Below are 23880 nucleotides of genomic sequence, written 5' to 3'. Positions count from 1 at the left end.
GAGAGGAGGCCGGTATCGAATGCGAAAACTTACCTACAATTGCATGACCGAGAGATGATGCCAACCTTTGGATTTCTGATCCGGAGAAGTAGATGGATGGGATTCCGTTTGCCGTGGACGCAAAGCCAATATTTTGTATGTTCTCCGGGTCGAAGGCTTGTGGACCCTCACTAGTCGATGCCCCTCTCACCATGTCGGCCATTGATTTCTTCTTGTTGGGGTTCTTCACACTTGGCCCGGTGTCATCTCCCAAAGGGTTGTGTGTCGGGTTATCATTAGTATTAACCCCGGGGATTGTTCCATTATGTGATCCATTGCTCGAGTCATTCTCGTTCATTGCTACATCGGGAGGCCGGGGCGTTCCCCTCTCCATCTCGTGCATTCCCGAGTCCGTCGCATGCATGCCCGAGGCCGAGGACGTATTCAAGTTGCGTTGGACGTTTTGATTAGGCTTGGTCATCGGCCAACCCGGCTTCGTAAGAGTTGCTCCGGATTCGAAAGATGCTAGGATTCACCGGGTTCTTCCCTTTTCTAGTGGCGGGAAGTCTTCCAAGGATGGTTCAATCTCCAAGCAAGGCCTACATGCCTCCATGTCTTTTCCTTTCCCATTTGTAACAAGGTTGGCTCTAGGCAATTCGACCTTGGCCGGCGTGGGCCCGGCGAGGAGGGGTTGCGCCGCCATCGAGTCAAGCCTCTCCGCCATGGTCAAGTCAATAATTTGAGGGATCTCCATCCTTTTTGGCTCTACTTGCTGCATTGGAGGTGGTGAATGATGCTCCACATGTGACTCCCATTTTTGGTATGGGACAAAGGCACTTTCCAAAAGGCAATTTGTTCCCATATCCATTTCGGGAAAGTTGACTATCTCACTCCCCAATGTGCTTTTTGTCACACATGTGACGTCCGAATCCTCATGGGATACGCCTAGGGGACCGCCTTCCTCACCTCCAACGGTCTTCTCACCCATGCCGGGTTCAAGGTCGGACGGCGCGGCGTCGGCAGCCGGAGCTTTTCCATACACCACCATCTCCATATGAGTTCCATCCACATCAGACAAGTTCATGGGATGGGCTTCCCTATCTTGTGCTGCTTTTTCATCCATGGAGAGAGGCGAGAAGAGTGTTACCTTACATTTAGGACTTTCAAGGCCGGAGGCCGATCCGGAGCTCTCTAGCTCGGAGGTGACCGCACCAAAGTCGAGCTTCTTCGTGAGTTGTTTGTCCTCCGGAAAAGGGGAGAGTACGAATCTTTTCCGGCCATGGCCTTTGGTGATGGGAGCCGGCGTGCTCTTCGTAGCCGCTATCTTTCCCTTCTTGCTTGTCATTTTCATTTCTTTGGCCGGGATCTTCGGAGTTTGGTCCTCACTTGATCGGAAGACCATGAGTTGGTCCGGAATAGATCTAGCCTCCTCGGGGTCCGGAGGAGCCGCGGCTGGGTTTGGAGGTGGGTCCGGCATGGCCGGACGTGGAGCACAAGGTTGGTTCGGCGGCCAAGGCCGTGTGTTGGTGAAGAAGTCGAGCAACACAACGACTCGCCGGGGTAGGTAGGAGTGAGACGGTGACCGAGGGTTGAATGCGCCGATTGGGAGTGATAGAGGGGAGGTTGAGGGCGGTGCGGATTGCGTTATGGCGGCTGGACGTGAAAGCGTGGGGGCGGCGGAATGAAACAAGATGTGGGTATTGCTAGAGAGAAGGAGGAGCGTCTCTCTCTTCGACCGAATATTGAGTCCCTCCAACACCTCTTCATTCAGGGTTACGGAGCTCGTACAGTATGGAATGAGTTTGATTCGTGGTTTGATGGGGCGACCCCCCGCCTCTCAATTAATGACACAATCCCAACGAGAATTGAAACTTGGATGCGAAGATGTCACCAACCGAACAAGAAGCACCTTAGCCGAGCCATCCCCTACCTCATCTTGTGGTTCATCTAGGCGGAAAGAAACAGGAGCCGGCACCAAGACACGAGGTTCAATCCGCACAATGTGGTATGGCAGATCCACATGTTCATCCGGAACTCCATGGCCAACGGGAACTTGAAGCCGAAGCATTGGTGAGGGGTCAAACTTAGAATCAACATCCCGTAACAAGTGGAACCAGCTAGGGCGCAGCCGCTAGCCATGGCAATCAAATGGGACCCTCCGGACCACCCTTGGATTAAACTAAACACGGATGGCTCCTTCAATGAAGTGACCAACAAAGCAGGGGGGAGGAATCATTCGGGACAGCTCGGGCAACATGCTGGTGGCGTTTAGCACGCCCCTTGAAGCACACTCGGCTCTAGAGGCTGAGCTGACGGCCATGATCCATGGGCTGCGCTTAGCCAAGGATCTTGACTTACCAATCTGGATCGAATCAGATGCCGAGCAAGCCATTAATCTGGTCAATGGAACAGGGTGGGGGCCGGCTCTAGCTCGGCAAGCAGAGGCGCAATTGATCCTGCTCAAGCGCCAACTTAAATTCCGAGCCACCTTCATACACCGGGAGGGGAACAAGGCGGCGGATTTCCTTGCGAGAATGGGCCTAAGGCTTGATAGCGGTCGACAATTGGATCATAATTCTGCACCAAGAGACCTCATGGACTTCGTCCACTTGGACCGAATGGGTGTTCCAAACATTCGAACCCTAGATGGGGACGGATACTAGAGTCGGTTACTCAGAGATGGAAGATCATAGAGCCTTTGTTTTGATTAATTGAACTTTTGAAGGGAGTAGGATGGGGTCCGAGCCGTGTGGAGTCGGACCGCTTTCTACTCTTGCCTTTGCTATGGCACACCACTTTCGGGTGTGGCCACGTTCTGTAATCCCCTTTTTGATATATAGGGATGAGGGACCCACGAACCCTCCACCGTAATGGTGTTTAATTAAAAAAAAACGTCCTCCTCGCCCAAGGGATGTTTCATGAATTAGCAAGGCGTTCCCCTGAACCGAAAGTGGCCATCAAGATCGACATGGCCAAGGCCTATGATAGGGTGCAATAGAGTTTTCTAATCAAGGTACTTCGGCGCATGGGCTTTCCGGCTGCTTGGATTGACCTCATTGAAAGATGCATTGGTTTTTGTTGGTTCTCGGTCCTTATTAATGGCGCCCCAGCTGGCTTTTTCAAATCTACTCGGGGGCTCAGACAGGGAGATCCCATCTCCCCCGCACTGTTTGTGATCGCCGCAGATTACCTTTCCAGGGCCTCGACAAGCTTATTCTTGGCAAGAAAGAGATGACCTTCAAAGCGTCCAGGAGGTGCATGGAAATCAGCCATTTAGCATACGCCGATGATATCATTATTTTCACTCAAGCAGCTGCAAACCCATTGCGTCGGCTTAGAGCGTGCCTTGACAGGTATGAGGGAGTCTCGGGGCAGCAAATCAACCTCGCTAAAAGTAATTTCTATATTGCCGAAGCACACGAGCAATGGGCGCATGCAATCCAAAGCGATGGAGGTTTTGCTCGTGGGTCGTTCCCCTTCCTATATCTGGGGGTCCCCATTTACCGTGGAGTCACGCGGACGGAAATGTTCATGTTCATTCGAGAGAAGATTGCTAGAAGGATCTCTGGATGGGCACATCGTCATCTATCTTTTGGAGGGAGGCTAACTCTCATTAAGAGCACTCTTGAGGCGGTTCCTATCCACATCTTTCAAGCCATTGAGCCCACAACCGGTACCCTTAAGCGTCTTGACCACCAACTGGCTCGCTTCTTTTGGGGCTCGACAACAGAAAGCAAACGGACCAATTGGATCAGCTGGGACCAAATGTGTCTTCCCACCAAGGAGGGAGGGTTCGGGATCTGAAAGTTCACTGAAGTCCTACGAGCCTTTAACATCAAACTCTGGTGGCGGTTCAGAGAACAGAACTCATTATGGGCGTGTTACATGATGAGAAAATATTGCGCCATATCCTCGCCACTTTCGTCAAGGATCATGGGAAGGAATAGTCCGACGTGGAAGAGGCTGGCCAAAGCTTGGGCCCATGCCCACCCGCACATCCGATGGATTGTTGGACATGGTAAGATATACTTTTGGGATGATATATGGCTCGGCAATGTCCCTCTTAGGGGGCTCTATTTCGACGAGAGAGGTAGCCCTACAACAACCGTCTCGTAATTCATCACGGATGGTGCATGGGACGTCCCCAAACTCCAAGTACTTCATGACCAGGCTGGACTCCCCCAACAGATTATTGATCAAATATGCACAACCCCGATCCTACCCGGGGAGCCGGACATCCCGCGATGGACGCTATCACGGCGAGGAGATTTCTCGCTAGCCTCGATGTGGGAGACGATCCGGTCGCCTCAGCCCATCATCCAAGGTCTTGAGGAGATTTGGAAGGCTGGCCTCACAACCTCCATTGCTATCTTCAATTAGAGGCTCATATCGAACCACATCCCTGTTGACGCAAAGTTACAATGGCGCAAGATTGAACTTGCATCCAAATGTCAATCCTGCCCACATAGGCCAAGTACCGAGTCCCTCCAACACGTCTTCATACAAGGCGCATGGGCGATTAGAGTATGGAGGGAATTCAACGGCTGGTTCGAAGGGTCGACCCCCACTCTCGGGGCGAACGACACAATTCCAACAAGAATTGGAGTTTGGGCGAGGAGATCGCAGCAGCCGGGAGGGAAGCACCTCAGCCGAGCCATGCCTTACCTTCTCTTTTGGTTCCTCTGGGCAGAGAGAAATAGAAGCCGCCACCACGATGTTCAATTCAAACTGAGCAATGTGATTTGGCAGGTCCTCATATTCGTCCGAAACAGCATGGCCAATGGCAGGCTCAAGCCGAAGCATTGGAGAGGGGTGAAGCTCGGAGTTAGTATTCCAAGCCATGCCGAACCTCAACGGCCACCGCGTCTTGCTATGATGGTTAAGTGGGAACCACCGGATCAGCCCTGGATTAAACTCAACACGGATGGGTCCTTTACTGAAGCAACAGAAAAAGCCGGGGAGGAGGTCTCATTCGAGATCACTTGGGTAAGTTGCTCGTCGCCTATGCGCTCCCCCTCGAAGCACAATCACCACTCGGAGCCAAGCTGCTCGCCATGCACCACGGTTTGAAGCTGGCCTCGGAGCTCGGGAGGCCAATATGGCTTGAATCGGACGTCGAGCAAGCACTTAATCTCATCAAAGGGCCAAGCTGGGGGCCTGCTCACACTCGCCAAGTCATGGCGCACATTGCCTTACACAAGCATCTACTCACCCTTCGAACAACCTTCATCCACCGAGAAGGCAATAAGGCGGCTGACTTACTTGCGAAGATTGGCGTGGATATGAGCCACTGTCGAGCTTTGGAGGCCCAAGACATACCGAGAGCCGTCCACGATGTCATTCGAATGGAACAAATGGGGATTCCTAATGTCCGGGTCCGTGCCGAGGAAGAAACATTGGAGGACACTGTAGAGTAGGCGGGTGTCGAGCCAATTTTGACACGACCCCTACTTACTCTTGTGGTGACTTCATTTTTTATAGTTCTTGATTTCTGGTTGTAATAGCTACTTGTATCCTTTAGTCTTGTGCTACGGCAAATGTAACCTAGAACTATTTTTTTGATATATAGGGATGAGGGACCCACGAACCCTCCACCTTGAAGGTGTTTGATAAAAAAAAATAGAAAGATCAACAATATTTTAACAGCCAACAAAAAGCCGAGCTTCGAACAGCAAAGACTCGGTGAAATTCACAGCAGCAAACTAAAATGAAAGCCGTAAATTGTTTCTTCGCCCTTCGAAAGGACGGTGGTACACAACAGCTAACCGAAAGTGAAACCCGAACCCCTTGCCAATTCCGAAAACCCCAAAATGTGTAGAAGTGTGTGTGTAAGTGAGCTGAGAGCTTCTCCCCCAATAAAAAGTCTCCCTATGAATTGCATGTTCTCTCTTATATAGACTCGGAGGTGATCTTCTAGAAGTCTTCGCATGAAATCTATGTTCTGCCCTTCAGCTTAGCGATCTCCTCCGTCTGGCTATTTTTACTTCATAATGCTCACTCTATCGCCAAATTTCCTTCGCCAGGCAATGGTCTTCCCTTCTTCCTTGGCCTGGCGATATCTTCTACACACCTGGCTTAAAAAATGCGTTAGACCCTGTAAATGCATGAATTTAACCTCCTTCTTTCTCACCATGCTTCGACACAATCTTCTTCACAGACAAGGGCTTAGATGCAGAAGGGGCCAACAGGGGCTTAGACGCTGGTGGGGGTTGCTGAAGAGAAGATGTTCCCGACCTTGGCTGTTTGGACACGCTGCTGGGTCCAGAGGGCAGCTTCTTCTGGGGCTGGGGAAACTTCTTCTCCAGCCAATCGGTCATCATCATCATTAGCTTAACAGCTGCGATCGCACTGCACGGTCGACCTTCCCACCAAGTCAGTAATGCTCCCCCTGAGAGCCTGTATCTCCTCCCGGACTCCACCAAGCTCCTTCCGCATCATGCCCATCTCCTTTTTCATCTCTTCATAATCTACGGTGGTCACTGTTTCGACACCATCCTGCTCCGTCTTCACCAGGGGTTCCATCCTTCCCACTTCATAGAAACAGACATCCTTCACCAGGGGTTCCATCCTTGGCCCGAACCAGGAGTATCTCGAGCACTTCCCTCCTCTCGAAAAGGGCCGAACCAAAAAACTATGTAGCTCGTTCGAAACAGGGGAGGCGTCACCATGGAAGGGAAGGCCAAACCACGGGCAAAGCTCGGTCGGTGGGGTTCAGCACGGGGTCCCGAACCCGGTGGAAAAGGTGCCTCGGGGGGAGCCTCATCCGACTGGAAAAGGCTCGCATCTCAATCCGAGTAAGGACCGAGGGCCGCAACCACAACTGACGATGGCGGATATCCTTCGCAACCAACCGGACCCGAAAGGCCATCACATATTTGAGCCGGAGAAAATAAAAAACATGGGGTTCGCTTCGTCGAGCAATGGCGTCCCGACGATCTATTTTTCCGGAAGTGAGACACAACAATTGGACGACACGTTGGGATTTGCTATTGTAGGTAAGTTTTCACATTCCATTCCGGCTTCAAGCCAAATACATTAAGCCTTAGACAATATGAAGTTTGTTAGAGGTTGGAATTGGAAATATATTAACGCAAAGCATGTGCTAATACAATAGATGATCTTAATGACTATGCGAGGTTGCTTAATGGTCCGAAGGATACCCCGATGTGGTACGTGGATAGACACCCAATGCGAGTCTTTAAGTGGACTCCGGACTTCGACGTTTATTGCGAGTCACCGATAGCAGCCATATGGTGTAACCTTATTGGCCTTCCTATCCATCTCTATGATCATTCGGCCTTGTTTGCGATTGGAAAACTCCTAGGAAACCCGATCCAAATTGATCGTGCAACAGCTAATAAGTCGAGGTTATCGTTCGCGAGAATTTGCGTGGAGATAGACATCACCAAACCGGTTCCGGAGGAAATTATCTTGGATATGTGCGGTAGGGTGTCCATCCAAAACATAAAATGGGACAAGATACCTGCGTTTTGTTCGTAGTGTCGGCACGTGGGCCATTCGGCCGCAACATGTTATGCCTCGGGTAAGAAGGAGAAGCCTCCAAAGCGGAACTACAACATCCCGATGGCGAGGAGGAACTCGGTGACAAATCATAATACGGTTGGAAAATCACCCCGCTCGCCGGAACGGAGTCTCCCTTTCAACCCACGGCCAAAGACGAAGAGGGCCGGGACTCCTTTCCCTGAGAGAGGCCGACGTGAGCTGAAATGCACAGGCCTTGAGACTATTTCGGGGGTTTGTCGAATCAAGAAAAAAATGATCTTCGAAATGGCCGAGGAGCTACTCGCCGGGAAAAATGATGAGGAGACGGCGTCGCCGGAAGGAGAGCAGCCTTCCGATGGGTATACGATGAGAACGGTTGCTCAAATGGCGAGGCCGGGCCCCTTCGAAGCAGCTACGGGTCACTTACTCCTTCTCGACCATGAACGGTATTTTGCTGCCGGAATCTCGGACGATGACCTAGTGGACCCACCAGTCAAATCCGGTTTACGGGAGGTAGTTGAACCGATGAAGGAGTCGACAGCAAAGATGGATGAAAAGAAGAAGAAGATTGCAATGGAAATGCTCAACTCCGAGGAGGTGGCCAGAATTTCGCCGGCGCCGGCGAGCCGGAGTGAGCTGGACCACCACCCAACCGGTGCAAGTACAATACATCACATGGGTCCTAGGCTAGATGATGGGGTGGCATGTGATGTGTTGGAATCATGTGACTTGCAAAAAGAGGTACAGACAAAGACCACTTTGCATGGGGAAGAAGGTGTTGCTCCAAATGGGGAAAATGACAAATTGTACTCACAAGCAATACCATGTGCTACTTACCTCCACCTTGAGGCTGATGCACGCATGGAAGACCGTGCCCCCGTGGCACAACCGCCGGAGCCATCACCGGAAAAGCTGGCACCGCCGGAATCTTCGCCGGAAATGCTGGCACCGCCGGCGAATGTGTGGAAGGCGGCAACGAATCATTCCAACCGCGGGGGGACCGGGGTCGTGGAGGGTTCATCGGCCCCAAATCGAAAGTCCGAGCCAATCCCCTTGGACGACGGCAAGACCAAGCCTTTGGGTACAGCCGGCTCTTTTGAAGGTACGCCATCGCTCTCCTTTTCCGATTTTGAAACGGATTTTCTCTTGGAGAAGCTAGGGCTAGCTATTGTCCGGAAGTTCTCCCATTCACTCCCGTCCACAACCCAAATTCAAAAAAGTCTTAGTGGCATGGGGCTAGTTGGAGCATTCACATGGAAATACTTGAATGCTAAGCATATTTTACTCCAATTTCAAGAGGTGGCCGATTATACTAAGGTGCTAAATGGCCCTAATGGGAGTCCGAATTGGTATGTTGATTGCCATCCAATGAGGGTGTTCAAGTGGGCGCCGGATTTTGACACGTTCTTTGAGTCGCCGATTGTTGCCGTGTGGTGTAACATATTAGGTATACCGGCTCTCATCTCTATGAGGAATCGGCCCACTTGGCAATCGGTAAGCTCCTTGGCAAGCCACTACAAGCCGATCATGCCACAAATCATCAAAGCCGACTCTCCTTCGCAAGGATTTGCGTAGAGATTGACATCTCTACTCCCCCGACGGAAGAGATCATCCTTAATATCCGAGGCAAAGACTCGAGGTACAAAGTGGCATGGGACCGTATTCCATTGTTTTGTGATAATTGTAAACATGTTGGGCATGAGAAAGAGGATTGCCATGCAGCGGGAAGGAAGTCTCGGGGTAGAGACAAGGGTTGCCGAGCATCATACAAGGAGAACCTTTCAAGCCATGCCGCCAAGATCATCCACCGTGAGTGGCGCCCAAAGGCGAATGGCACTCCATCGTCCATTGGACAGTTGGAGAAGTCCAAAGATTGTAACAATCACGCGGAGTACATCGAGGGTACATTGGGTGCGGGATCGTCGAAGTCAAGAATGGCTAGTAGGAGTCACCCAAATGTGGATGAGGATGGCTTCCAATTGGTGTCGAGGAGGAGGAAAGGAAAAGTGCATGAGGGCGATATGCACACCAAGGCTCCACACTTGGATGATTGGCATTTGAAGGAGAATGTTGCTACGGTGACATTTGGGAGTGTCCCATCGGGTGCGAATGACGCGAGCTTTAGCTCCATGAGTGTCGCATGTGGGCACCCCAACCGGGAGATAGAGGGCCACATCGAGTACCTTGATCCAGGAGGGCATGTACCTAGCGGAGGTATCCCTATTGCGGGCCTTAGCTAGGTGATGGATAGAAGTGTTGGGGATACAAAGGTTGTATCAAATGGTAATTGGATTTTGAGAGTATATAGATGACCACCTCTAGTTGTTAGGGAGGCCTTCGTTGTACTCTAATTTGTCATGCCTTGGCGAGTCGTCACTTTTGGGCGACTCGGTGTATGTTTGTTTGTAACCAATGGTTTTAGTAATGCACAGGTGTGGGTCCGCCTCAACCCTCCTCCCTTTGGGGTGTGTTTGATTAAAAAAAAAACAAAAAAAAACAAAAAAAACCAGTAGCCCAGGTGTCAAAAAGGAAAAGTAGCACCATCCCTAAGCCTCTCTTGAACGCTTGCTCCAACGGTCGTTGGCGGTCTCCCCGTCGGACTAGACGACCGGAACCACCCAGCCTTTCGCGGGGAGCTGGACGTCGACCATGGATGATTCGGCTGCCGATGAGAGTGATGCAACGAGGGCCTTGTTCCAATCCGCCGGCGATACCATTACAAGAGCGAAGGCGAGCAAAAAGGAGGCCCGTCGAAGTGTAGGAGACCGGCTGAAAATGAGGAAGTCCACTCCGAGGCCGACAACGAAAGGTAACGGGAGGAAAAGATACAATGCGTCCCCCTCCCCGACGACAAAACTGGAATTCGAGAAAGCTTTTGCCGAGGACGACGCCGGGGAGGAGATCCGTACAAGCGGCCTCAAGAAAAACCTTATTGAGGAGCTTGACATGGCGGCGGGAAGCGCGGTAAGATAAGGAAGAGAAGGTAGCCATGGCCGGTCAAAGGAGAAGGCACCGGAAGAAGTGATACCGACTTGCATAGAGAGTGTTGTCTTCTCCGAACTCCCAAAGGACGGAATTGGTGGTGAGGAAGGCCCTCTCGAGGTAAGTAAAACGGACTCCCGAGCGTTGGAACTACCCGAGCGGCTGGAATCTTTGAATTCCGACTCCACATTGGCTCCGGCGGCGACGCAGCCCTCAGCCGGCGACGATATGACCGTTGCTATGGTGGCTGACAAGATGGTACACTCTAGGGAGCTAGCTTGCTTGGTTGGAGTGGAAACAAGACAAACAAAAGGTACTATGGTCAACTTTCCGGATATGGCAATAAAGACAAGTCTCATTGGTCTCATTCCCAAACCTGGACTCACGTGATTGCTGCATGGAAGAGTCACATGTGCAGCCAAAACAATCCCTTTTGCAACTAGCTAATCTCGATTCCGCCGAGGCCTTGGACCGGATTTCTTCACAACCCCTCCAACAAGTCGATGCCGGCAACGGGCATGGTTCGAGTGGGCCTCAAGCAATTATTGGAGTCGAGTCTCATAACGCCGAACTAACCGCGGAGCAGGCTAGGAGCCTTGGCCCGAACCAGGAGTATCTCGAGCACTTCCCTCCTCTCGAAAAGGGCCGAACCAAAAAACTATGTAGCTCGTTCGAAACAGGGGAGGCGTCACCATGGAAGGGAAGGCCAAACCACGGGCAAAGCTCGGTCGGTGGGGTTCAGCACGGGGTCCCGAACCCGGTGGAAAAGGTGCCTCGGGGGGAGCCTCATCCGACTGGAAAAGGCTCGCATCTCAATCCGAGTAAGGACCGAGGGCCGCAACCACAACTGACGATGGCGGATATCCTTCGCAACCAACCGGACCCGAAAGGCCATCACATATTTGAGCCGGAGAAAATAAAAAACATGGGGTTCGCTTCGTCGAGCAATGGCGTCCCGACGATCTATTTTTCCGGAAGTGAGACACAACAATTGGCCGACACGTTGGGATTTGCTATTGTAGGTAAGTTTTCACATTCCATTCCGGCTTCAAGCCAAATACATTAAGCCTTAGACAATATGAAGTTTGTTAGAGGTTGGAATTGGAAATATATTAACGCAAAGCATGTGCTAATACAATGGATGATCTTAATGACTATGCGAGGTTGCTTAATGGTCCGAAGGATACCCCGATGTGGTACGTGGATAGACACCCAATGTGAGTCTTTAAGTGGACTCCGGACTTCGACGTTTATTGCGAGTCACCGATAGCAGCCATATGGTGTAACCTTATTGGCCTTCCTATCCATCTCTATGATCATTCGGCCTTGTTTGCGATTGGAAAACTCCTAGGAAACCCGATCCAAATTGATCGTGCAACAGCTAATAAGTCGAGGTTATCGTTCGCGAGAATTTGCGTGGAGATAGACATCACCAAACCGGTTCCGGAGGAAATTATCTTGGATATGTGCGGTAGGGTGTCCATCCAAAACATAAAATGGGACAAGATACCTGCGTTTTGTTCGTAGTGTCGGCACGTGGGCCATTCGGCCGCAACATGTTATGCCTCGGGTAAGAAGGAGAAGCCTCCAAAGCGGAACTACAACATCCCGATGGCGAGGAGGAACTCGGAGACAAATCATAATACGGTTGGAAAATCGCCTCACCATAATGGAAACAAGGTAATCACGGAATGGCATCGTCCGGAAAAGGAGGAGGCAAGTATACAGCCCATTCCCACGGATGGATGTAACAGGGCGGTCTTCATCCCGCTCGGGTAAGTCATCATCCAATTAATTATGTCTTGTAACCTTTTGTTTTGGAACGTGCGGGGAGTTATGAAAACCTCGTCCCGCAACGTTATCAAAAGACTAATTGTTGTTCATAATATTTCCTTCATGGCAATAATGGAACCTCTCACCGTGCCAAACCCGGAGTTGTATTCAAAGCTTTTCGGACTCAACTTCAAAGGGGCTAACACATCGGGGAAAATTTGGATCTTTACTAGAGAGGGAGTTCACTTTGATGTTATTGATGACTCCGAGCAAGCTCTCCACGGTATACTTCGCTTGGAGGCATGCAGCCAACCTGTGGCGGTCACGGCTATCTATGCTAAGTGTACTCGCGCGGAAAGATATCCACTTTGGGACAAATTGCGGGATCTTGCGGACAACTTGGAGAGTCGGCTGTGGATTATTGGAGGGGACTTCAACACCATTCTTAACCCACGAGATAGGTCCGGGAGCGAGTCTAATAGGCAAGCGGAGATGTTGGACTTCGCGGAAGCAATCAAAGATTGTAGACTGGTCGATGTGGGCTTTGACGGTGCACCTTTCACTTGAGCAAAGAACAACCTATTTGAGATGCTTGACAGAGTTTTTATAAATGAGCAGTGGACGAGCGTTTTCGAGGCAACAAGAATCACGAACCTGCCTCGCGTCGCCTCGGATCATGGTCCTATCCTGGTTCGATGCAAAAGAGAGGTGACAGGGGAGCAAGGTAGGAACTTCCAATTCCAGAACATGTGGTTGAGACACGAGGGGTTTCGAGGAGTCGTGGAATCCAGTTGGAGCCAACCCACCGAGGCCGGAGGACTACTTAATTTGCAAATCAAGCTCGCAAGGCTTAAGAAAGTCCTTAAAGAGTGGAATAGAGCAACTTTTGGAAACCTCCAATCCAACCTTAAAGAGGCCGAGGCAGCTATAGTAGAGGCCCAGCAAGCCTTCGAAGCTGATGCGTCCCCGACCAATAGATGCCCAGTAAATAAGGCTATTGCGGACTACATCCTCTTACTAAAAATGGAGGAGGATTTTTGGAGACAGAGGGCAGCGGTACGGTGGATCAAGGAGGGGGACAGAAATACGAAGTTCTATCAAAGTTGGGTCAAACAAAAGAGAGCCCGTCTTCGAATCCATGGCATACTAGCTGGAGACCGAACCATTACTGAAGAAAGAGAGATCAAGGACTCGGCGTCTAACTACTTTCAAGAGTTACTTGCACCATCGGTTCTCCCTCTGGCCGATCCAGATTTGAACTTGATTCGGCGACACCCACAGGCCTCGGACTTGGAGAGCCTCGCTACTTCCCCCAATGAAGAGGAGATCAAACGGGCAGTATGGAGCATTTCGGCTGATAGCACACTTGGCCCCGACGGATTCACCGCGTCCTTCTATCATAGTTGTTGGGATATCATTGGTCGGGATGTGGGGGATGCGGTAATACAATTTTTTAACGGGGCTTTTCTCCCACGGAGCATCACCGCGACAATGATTGTTCTATTACCAAAGAAGGATAACCCGACATCTTGGTCGGACTATCGACCAATTAGTCTTTGCAATGTTTCAAACAAGATCATCACAAAAGTCCTTGCCTCAAGGCTGGCTCCCGTCCTCCCTAAGGTAATATCCCCGAACCAAAGTGGTTTTATTAAAGGGAGGCTTCTAAACGACAACGTCCTCTTAGCCCAAGGACCCACACATGTGCATTACTAAGGACAATTGCAACGAATTGTGAGATAACCTCCATCTCGGCACAATTCAAGAGAGAGAAGCTCTCCCTTCTCTCTAGATTTCGTCCACTCTCCCTCCCTCCCCTTTGAGGGAGGTGAAATGTAATCTTCAGCCACGACTATGGTGAAGGCCGGCGGAGAACCGGCGGTTGAGGCTGCTACGGTTTCATCTCACACGATCCAATCACCCCGCTCGCCGGAACGGAGTCTCCCTTTCATCCCACGGCCAAAGACGAAGAGGACCGGGACTCCTTTCCCTGAGAGAGGCCGACGTGAGCTGAAACGCACAGGCCTTGAGACTATTTCGGGGGTTAGTCGAATCAAGAAAAAAATGATCTTCGAAATGGCCGAGGAGCTACTTGCCGGGAAAAATGATGAGGAGACGGCGTCGCCGGAAGGAGAGCAGCCTTCCGATGGGTGTACGATGAGAACGTTTGCTCAAATGGCGAGGCCGGGCCCCTTCGAAGCAGCTACGGGTCACTTATTCCTTCTCGACCATGAACGGTATTTTGCTGCCGGAATCTCGGACGTTGACCTAGTGGACCCACCAGTCAAATCCAGTTTCCGGGAGGTAGTTGAGCCGATGAAGGAGTCGACAGCAAAGATGGAAGAAAAGTAGAAGAAGATTGCAATGGAAATGCTCAACTCCGAGGAGGTGGCCGGAATTTCGCCGGCGCCGGCGAGCCAGAGTGAGCTGGACCACCACCCAACCGGTGCAAGTACAATACATCACATGGGTCCTAGGCTAGATGATGGGGTGGCATGTGATGTGTTGGAATCATGTGACTTGCAAAAAGAGGTAGAGACAAAGACCACTTTGCATTGTGAAGAAGGTGTTGCTCTAAATGGGGGAAATGACAATTTGTACTCACAAGCAATACCATGTGCTATTTACCTCCACCTTGAGGCTGATGCACGCATGGAAGACCGTGCCCCCGTGGCACAACCGCCGGAGCCGTCACCGAAAAAGCTGGCACCGCCGGAGCCGTCGCCGGAAATGCTGGCACCGCCGGCGAATGTGTGGATGGCGGCAACGAATCATTCCAACCGCGGGGGGACCGGGGCCGTGGAGGGTTCATCGGCCCCAAATCGAAAGTCCGAGCCAATCCCCTTGGACGACGGCAAGACCAAGCCTTTGGGTACAGCCGGCTCTTTTGAAGGTACGCCATCGCTCTCCTTTTCCGATTTTGAAACGAATTTTCTCTCGGAGAAGCTAGGGCTAGCTATTGTCGGGAAGTTCTCCCATTCACTCCCGTCCACAACCCAAATTCAAAAAAGTCTTAGTGGCATGGGGCTAGTTGGAGCATTCACATGGAAATACTTGAATGCTAAGCATATTTTACTCCAATTTCAAGAGGTGGCCGATTATGCTAAGGTGCTAAATGGCCATAATGGGAGTCCGAATTGGTATGTTGATTGCCATCCGATGAGGGTGTTCAAGTGGGCGCCGGATTTTGACACGTTCTTTGAGTCGCCAATTGTTGCCGTGTGGTGTAACATATTAGGTATACCGGCTCATCTCTATGAGGAATCGGCCCTCTTGGCAATCGGTAAGCTCCTTGGCAAGCCACTACAAGTCGATCATGCCACAATTCATCAAAGCCGACTCTCCTTCGCAAGGATTTGCGTAGAGATTGACATCTCTACTCCCCCGACAGAAGAGATCATCCTTAATATCCGAGGCAAAGACTCGAGGTACAAAGTGGCATGGGACCTTATTCCATTGTTTTGTGATAATTGTAAACATGTTGGGCATGAGAAAGAGGATTGCCATGCAGCGGGAAGGAAATCTCGGGGTAGAGACAAGGGTCGCCGAGCATCATACAAGGAGAACTTTTCAAGCCATGCCGCCAAGATCATCCACCGTGAGTGGCGCCCAAAGGCGAATGGCACTCCACCGTCCATTGGACAGTTGGAGAAGTCCAAAGATTGTAACAACCACGCGGAGTACATCGAGGGTACATTGGGTGCGGGATCGTCGAAGTCAAGAGTGGCTAGTAGGAGTCACCCAAATGTGGATGAGGATGGCTTCCAATTGGTGTCGAGGAGGAGGAAAGGAAAAGTGCATGAGGGCGATATGCACACCAAGGCTCCACACGTGGATGATTGGTATTTGAAGGAGAATGTTGCTATGGTGACATTTGGGAGTGTCCCATCTGGTGCGAATGACGCGAGCTTTAGCTCCATGAGTGTCGCATGTGGGCGCCCCAACTGGGAGATAGAGGGCCACATCGAGGACCTTGATCCAGGAGGGCATGTACCTAGTGGAGTTATCCCTATTGCAGGCCTTAGCTAGGTGATGGACATAAATGTTGGGGATACAAAGGTTGTATCAAATGGTAATTGGATTTTGAGAGTATATAGATGACCACCTCTAGTTGTTAGGGAGGCCCTCGTTGTACTCTAATTTGTCATGCCTTGGCGAGTCGTCACTTTTGGGCGACTCGGTGTATGTTTGTTTGTAACCAATGGTTTTGGTAATGCACAGGTGTGGGTCCGCCTCAACCCTCCGCCCTTTGGGGTGTGTTTGATTAAAAAAAAAAAAAAAAACGTCCTCTTAGCCCAAGAAATGTTTCACGAGTTATATAGAAGGAGGCCCGCGCCAAACGTTGCAATCAAGATTAATATGGCAAAGGCTTATGATCGGGTACAATGGCCTTTCTTGATCCAAGTCATGCGCCGTATGGGATTCCCGGAGACATTTCTTAGTCTCATTGGAAGATGCATTGGATATTGTTGGTTCTCGGTGTTAATCAATGGAGCACCGGCTGGTTTCTTCAAATCCACTCATGGCTTTTTTTTTTTTATTCAAACACCTTCACGGTGGAGGGTTCGTGGGTCCCTCATCCCTATATTTCACAAGGAGAGTAGTACAATGCATGGCTACATCCAGAAGTGGTGTCCCGAAATCTAAGGCAAGAGTAGTATGCGGTCCGTGAGAACAGGTCCGGACCTCATCATACTCCCTTCCAAAAGCAAAATACAAATAGCCGAAACCAAACAAACTACAATCCTCTCGACCGCCAGTCATCCCCATTCTTCCTCCTCATTTTGAACACTGATGTTTGGGGTTCCGATTGCATCCATCCGCACGATTGCTGCGAAGTGTCTTGTTGCTGATCCGACTCCCATTCTGCAAAAATCAATCCTCTCCATACCAATTTTAGCAAGGAGATCTCCCGCGCTATTACCTTCCCGATGGATGAAGGTGAAGCGCATGTCCTGTTGGCGCTTGAGGAGTTTGATCCGCGAGGTCACTCGGCAGAGGTGGGCCGGCCCCCAGCACGAGTCATTAATAAGCTTGATTGCTTGTTGTGCATCAGATTCCACCCAGATTGGTCGCCCGAATTCCATGGCCAGGTTCAGCCCTACTTGAATGGCAAGTAGCTCTGCCACAAGGGCCGAGTGTGCCTCGAGTGGGGTCGCAAAGGCTGCCAACATGTGTCCCCTATGATCTCTCACGATCCCTCCTCCTCCGGCTTTGTCCGTATCCTCACAGTACGCACCATCCGTATTGAGTTTGATCCATGGTTGTTCTGGTGGGTTCCACTTGATGGCCATCGCAAGCGGCCTAGACCTCCATGGCTCAGCCTGATTCGGAATATTGACTTTAAGGAGAACTCCCTTCCAGTGCTTCGGTTTGTAAGTCCCATTTGTCATGCCATTTCTGATGAACGTTTGCACCTGCCAAACAACGTTAAATGGCTTAAACCTTACCGATTGATGGCGACTCCTATTGCGTTCTGCCCAAATGAACCAAAGGATGATGTACGGCATAGCCCTGCCGAGGTGCTTCCTGCCTGGCTGCCGAACTCTTTGCGCCCAAACTTTAAGCCTATCAGGGATGGTGTCATTTATCCGGAGAGGAGGTGAAGAACCCCCGAACCATGAGTCGAATTCCCTCCAAACGGCGGAAGCTCCACTCCCTTGGATGAATAGGTGCTGCAGGGATTCAATGCCCGGCCGATGTGGACAGCATCGGCATTTAGATGCCATCTCCATTTTCCTCCACTGGAGCTTAGTGTCCACCGGGATTCGGTTAGATAGGAGTCTCCAAATGAAGATGGCCATAGAGGATGTAAGGCCCGCTTTCCAAATGTCATCAAGGCCTTGGATGGTAGGTCTTTGGGTTCGAGTAGTTTCCCATGTTGTGGCGAGTGAGAACTCCCCATTATGAGATAGTCTCCATCTCGGGACATCCGGTCCATCCGGAGTGATAGGTGTGTCAAGGATCTTTCGCACCACTTGAGGTGTCCAGCCAGCTTGCGCTTGAATCAGCCTCAATTTGGCCTCGTTCCACTTCCCTTCCATAATGAAATCCGCGACGCGCACAAGAGGTCCACCCCTATCGTCCATACTAAGTTCCCTCAAAGGAGCATCTCCAAGCCATGTGTGGGTAAGCAAGTATGGGTCATCCCAAAAAGATACATTTCCTTCTCCCACCACCCAACGCATGTGTGGGTAAGCAAGTATTCGAGCCCTCAGGAGCCTCTTCCATGTAGGGCTACTTCCACCCTTCGCTCTAGCCATGAGTGGGGACGCTTTGTGGCAATACTTAGCCGTCATATATTTTGCCCAAAGGGAGTTTTGTTCCCGGAACCGCCACCATAGCTTGATGTTGAATGCCCGGAGCACCTCTTTAACCTTCCGGATTTCCAATCCTCCTTCGGCCGTGGGTAGACAAACCTGGTCCCAACCAATCCAATGTGTCTTTTTCTTCTCATTGCTCGATCCCCAAAAGAACCGAGCCAGATGTTGGTCTAGTTGCTTGAGGGCACCTCCCGTTGGTTCAATTGCTTGGAAGATATGAAGTGGGATCGCTTCCAACGAGCTTTTGATCAGTGTGAGTCTCCCTCCAAAGGAGAGGTGCCTATGGGCCCACCCGGAGATTCTCACCGAGACTTTCTCCCGTAGGAACAAGAACATATTCGTACGCTTCACCCCTCTATAAATAGGTATCCCAAGGTATAGAAGTGGGAATGTACCTCTAGAGAAGCCTCCTTCACTTTGGATTGAATTTGCCCAACTTTCATTGGCCTCCGCAATATAGAAGTTACTCTTTCCAAGATTGATTTGTTGTCCGAAAACCGCGGCATAGTGGTCCAGGCATGCGCGTAGTCTCCTAAGAGGTGTTGCGGCTGCTTGTGTAAAGATGATGACATCGTCGGCATAGGCGAGGTGGCTGATCTCCAAGCTGCCTCGGGTGGCTTTGAACGTCATCTCTTTGCAACCAAGGATAAGATTGTCAAGTGATCTCGAGAGATAGTCCGCAGCTAGCACGAAGAGGGCTGGGGATATAGGATCTCCTTGCCTGAGCCCACGGGTAGACTTAAAGAAACCCGCCGACGCACCATTAATGAGGATCGAGAACCAGCATGTTCCTACACTTTTCGACGATCGTCACCCATGCTTCCGGGAAACCCATGTGCTTGAGGACCTTGATCAGAAAAGGCCATTGTACTCAATCATAAGCCTTAGCCATATCGATCTTTATAGCCACATTCGGGGCTGGGTTATTTCTTTGGAGCTCATGGAACATTTCTTGTGCAAGGAGCACATTTTTTTTTTTTTTTATTTTAATAAACACCCTCATGGTGGAGGGTTCGTGGGTCCCTCATCCCTAGATTTCAGTCAAGATGTTACAGGATAAGGCCACACCCAAAAGTGGTGTGCCTACACAAATCAAGAGTAGTATGCGGTCCGATTCCAATTGTCTCGGACCTCATCCTACTCCTTACAAAAGTGATCAACAAGATTACTACAAACCAAAAACTTTCGCCTCATACAACAATACCATCAAATAGCGGCTATTCTTCCTCCCGAACCCGAACATTAGGGATTCCCATCTCGTCCATTCTGATCATAGCAATGAGTAATCTCGGGGCTGTGTGTGTCGTTAAGCGGCTAAGGTTCTCCAACGACCCCATTTTGGCTAGGTAGTCCGCCGGCTTATTACCCTCTCGGTGGATGAAAGTGGCCCGGAAAGTGACTTGTTTCTTGGTGATCGTAAGGCGCGCCATGGCTCGGCAAGAGTGAGCCGGCCCCCATTTCGAGCCTTTTAGGAGATTGATTGCCTGTTTCGCATCTGATTCAATCCAGATAGGTCGCTCGAACTCCTTAGCGAATTCCAATCCAAGTTGTAGGGCCATGAGTTCGGCTTCAAGGGCCGAGTGAGCCTCGAGGGGAGTTGCAAAGGCCACAAGCAATTTGCCCTCAGCATCCCGTACCAGCCCGCCTCCCCCGGCCTTACCTGTTTCCACATTGAAGGCCCCATCCGTATTAACTTTGATCCACGGTCTGTCCGGTGGGTTCCACTTGATCGCCATGGCTAGCGGCCTCTCCCTTCTTGCGTCGGATCGGTTAGGGATTTCAAAAGTGACCCGAACACCGTGCCAATGTTTCGGACTTAGGCGCCCGTTTGACATGCTATTCCGGATATAAGTTTGGACCTGCCACACTACATTGTATGGTTTGAATTGTACCTGCTGGTGACGGCTTCTATTTCTCTCGGACCACAGGAACCAGAGGATGAGATAGGGAATGGTATAGCACAAATGCCTTTTGTTTTGTTGTTGTGTCCGCCGGGACCACACCACAAGCCTCTCCGGGATCGTATCATTGATCCGGAGGGATGGGGAGGCACCCTCGAACCAGCCATCGAACTCCCTCCACACACTAACCGCCCCACTTCCTTGGATGAAAAGATGTTGAAGTGACTCCGTGTTCGGGCGATGTGGACAGCATTGGCATTTGGACGCCATCTCAATTCTCCGCCATTGGAGCTTTGAGTCAACTGGGATTCGGTTCGATAAGAGGCGCCAGTTGAAGATGGCAATAGAGTTAGCGAGGCCGGCCTTCCAAATATTGTCAAGGCCTTGGACGATCGGTCTATGCGACCGGATGGTTTCCCACGTTGTGGATAGGGAGAAGTCTCCCAATCGAGAGAGAGACCATCTCGGAACATCTTCCACCCCCATCATGATCGGAGTGGCAAGGATATGATTAATAACATACTGGGATAGCCCGGCTTGGTCTTGGAGCAACTGCAGTCTAGAAACGTCCCAAGCCCCTTCCCTAATGAACTCTGCCACAAGTGCTTTGGAGTCCCCCCTATCATCGATGCAAAGGTCCCGGAGGGGGGAATCCTTGATCCAGACATCATCCCAGAAATACACTTTCCCTTGCCCCACCATCCAACGGATATGTGGTTGCGCTTGGGGCCGGGCTTTTAGGAGCCTTTTCCAAATTTGACTATTCCTCCCAGAGGGTCTAGCTGTAATGGGCGAAGCATTATAGCAATACTTAGCCATCAAGTACTTGGCCCATAGAGAGTTTTGCTCGCGGAATCGCCACCATAGTTTGATATTAAACGCGCGTAACACTTCTTTTGTTTTCCGGACGCCAAGGCCGCCTTCGGCGAAGGGGAGGCAAATCTGATCCCAGCTGATCCAATGGGTCTTCCTTTTATCATTCGACGCCCCCCAAAAGAATCGGGCAAGTTGCTGGTCCAAGTGCTTAAGCGCCTCGCCCGTGGGTTCAATTGCTTGGAAGATATGAAGGGGAACCGCCTCTAGGGTGCTTTTGATAAGGGTGAGCCTCCCACCGAAGGAGAGGTGTCGATGTGCCCAACCCGAGACCCTTCTAGCAATTTTCTCCCTGAGGAACATGAACATATCCGACCGTTTGCATCCCCGATAGATTGGAACGCCCAAGTAAAGGAAGGGGAAGGTACCTCGGGTGAAGCCTCCTTCTGCATGAATTAAGTTCGCCCAACGTCCATGCTCCTCGGCAATGTAGTAGCTGCTCTTGGAGAGGTTGATCATCTGCCCTGAGACCCCCGCATACTCGTCGAGACAACTTCTGAGTTTCCGTAGGGACCCCGCGGCTGCTTGGGTGAAAATGATTATATCATCCGCATAGGCAAGGTGGCTTATCTCCATGCATCGGCGGGAGGCTTTATAGACCATGTCTTTATGGCCCAGGATAGCTTTGTCAAGGGCCCTAGATAGGTATTCGGCAGCAATAACGAAGAGGGCCGGGGAGATGGGATCTCCCTGCCTTAGGCCCCGCCCCTGGTGGACTTGAAGAAGCCCGCCGGAGCACCATTAATTAAAACTGAGAACCAGCATGATCCAATGCACCTATCAATCAAGGAGACCCACGTTTCCGAGAAGCCCATGCATCGAAGAATCCTAAGGAGGAAAGGCCATTGTACACGATCATATGCTTTGGCCATGTCAATCTTGATCGCAACATTGGGAGACGGGGTACACCGTGGCAATTCATGAAACATTTCCTTTGCAAGAAGGACATTGTCATTTAAGAGCCGGCCTTTAACAAAGCCACTTTGGTTCGGGGAGATGACCTCCGGGAGGAGCGGAGAGAGTCGCTTCATTAGGATCTTAGTGATGATTTTGTTAATCACATTGCAAAGGCTAATGGGCCTGTAGTCTCCCCATGCCTCCGGTAATTCCTTTTTGGGAATGAGGACAATACTAGTGGCAGTAATACTCCTCGGGAGGAAATCCCCCTGGAAGAATTGTCTAATCGCCTCAACCACATCTGGCCCTACACACCCCCAGCAAGCTTGGTAAAAGGACGCCGTGAATCCATCGGGCCCTGGCGTGCTGTTTCCAGAGATATCAAAGACGGCTAGCTTAACCTCATCTGCGTCGGGTGGAGTGGTCAAGCCTTCCATACATGCCGAGGGAGGGAGAGGTCGGATAATCCCAAGATCGGGTTCCACTAGCTCCATTGGATCGGGCGCTAGGAGGTTCCGATAAAATTCAACCGCCGAGTTCTTGATCTCATTTTCTTCAGTAAGCTCTCGGCCCTGGGCAATAACTTTATGGATCCGCATTCGGATTCTTTTCTGTTTTACCCAACTTTGGTAGAACCTTGTGTTTTTGTCTCCCTCCGCAAGCCATCGGAGGGTGGCCTTTTGCCTCCAAAAGTCCTCTTCCATTTTGAGAAGGAGGATATAATTTGCAATGAGTTTGTTGATCAACGTCCTATTGTCCGGCGACGGCCTTTCTTCAAACGCCTCTTGGGCCGCGGCAATGTCCTCTTCCATAAGTTTAATATTAGCGTGGATATTCCCAAACTCCTCTTTATTCCACCGCTTAAGGGCTTTCTTTACTCTAGCCATCTTGATTTGTAAGTTGAGTAGACCCCCGGCCTCGGTTGGGCTTGTCCAATCTTGCCGGACAACATCCAAAAAACCCTCATGCCTTATCCACATATTTTGAAACCTGAACGCTTTACCTCCTTGGTTTGTGCTCGGGAGAGTGCTTTTGACGAGGACCGGCCCATGATCCGATGCAACTCGGGGCAAGTTCGTCACCGTAGTAGTCTCAAAAACTCCCGCCCATGCCTCGCTCAACAGTGCTCTATCCAGTCTCTCAAATAGGCCGTTCTTGGCCCAAGTAAACTCGGCTCCATCAAAGCCCGGATCCAGGAGTTTACAGTCTTCGATGGTATCCGCGAAGTCAATCATCTCGGCCTGCCGACTTGTGTTACTACCGACCCTTTCTCGGGATGCCAGAATAGTGTTAAAGTCTCCCCCAATCAGCCAAGGGGCTCCTTCCTCGAGTTGAGCAATATCCTTCATTTTCTCCCACAGTGGGTATCTTTCGGCCCTGGAGCATTTGGCATAGACCGCCGATAATGCAATGCGGTGAGCCTTGAGGGGACGAAAAGGAGCCATGTAGGACCTGATCCGAATCTTCCTTAATCTCAAAATCCGCCCCTTCCTCCACAAAAACCCAAATTTTTCCATTACTATTCGAACCTTTGAAGACCATCCCCAAGGCCTTCGAGAATCTCTCCGGGTTGGGTGAGGTAAGTGGTTCCATTATTGCAAGAAAATGAATTAAGTGAGCATGTATTAATCTTTTAAGGACGTTTTGGG

General features: G+C 50.8%; 1 protein-coding gene across 1 annotated transcript; it reads left to right on the top strand.

Annotated features, from left to right (window-relative positions):
• The first annotated feature begins 2234 nt into the window (after nucleotides 1-2234).
• Nucleotides 2235-2642, top strand: LOC121808979. The gene has a single exon (XM_042209533.1). It carries the CDS (start codon nucleotides 2235-2237, stop codon nucleotides 2640-2642), a length of 408 nt encoding a protein of 135 aa, XP_042065467.1.
• Nucleotides 2643-23880: the final 21238 nt, after the last annotated feature.

The sequence above is a fragment of the Salvia splendens genome, chromosome 6, assembly GCF_004379255.2.
Source record: "Salvia splendens isolate huo1 chromosome 6, SspV2, whole genome shotgun sequence".
NCBI classification, from domain to species: Eukaryota; Viridiplantae; Streptophyta; class Magnoliopsida; order Lamiales; family Lamiaceae; genus Salvia; species Salvia splendens.
This window is presented reverse-complemented; position numbering and strand designations above follow the sequence as displayed.

Bases quoted from the DNA above. Each gene is read 5' to 3' on its own strand.
- LOC121808979 (XM_042209533.1), top strand. From the start codon at position 2,235: ATGCTGGTGGCGTTTAGCACGCCCCTTGAAGCACACTCGGCTCTAGAG.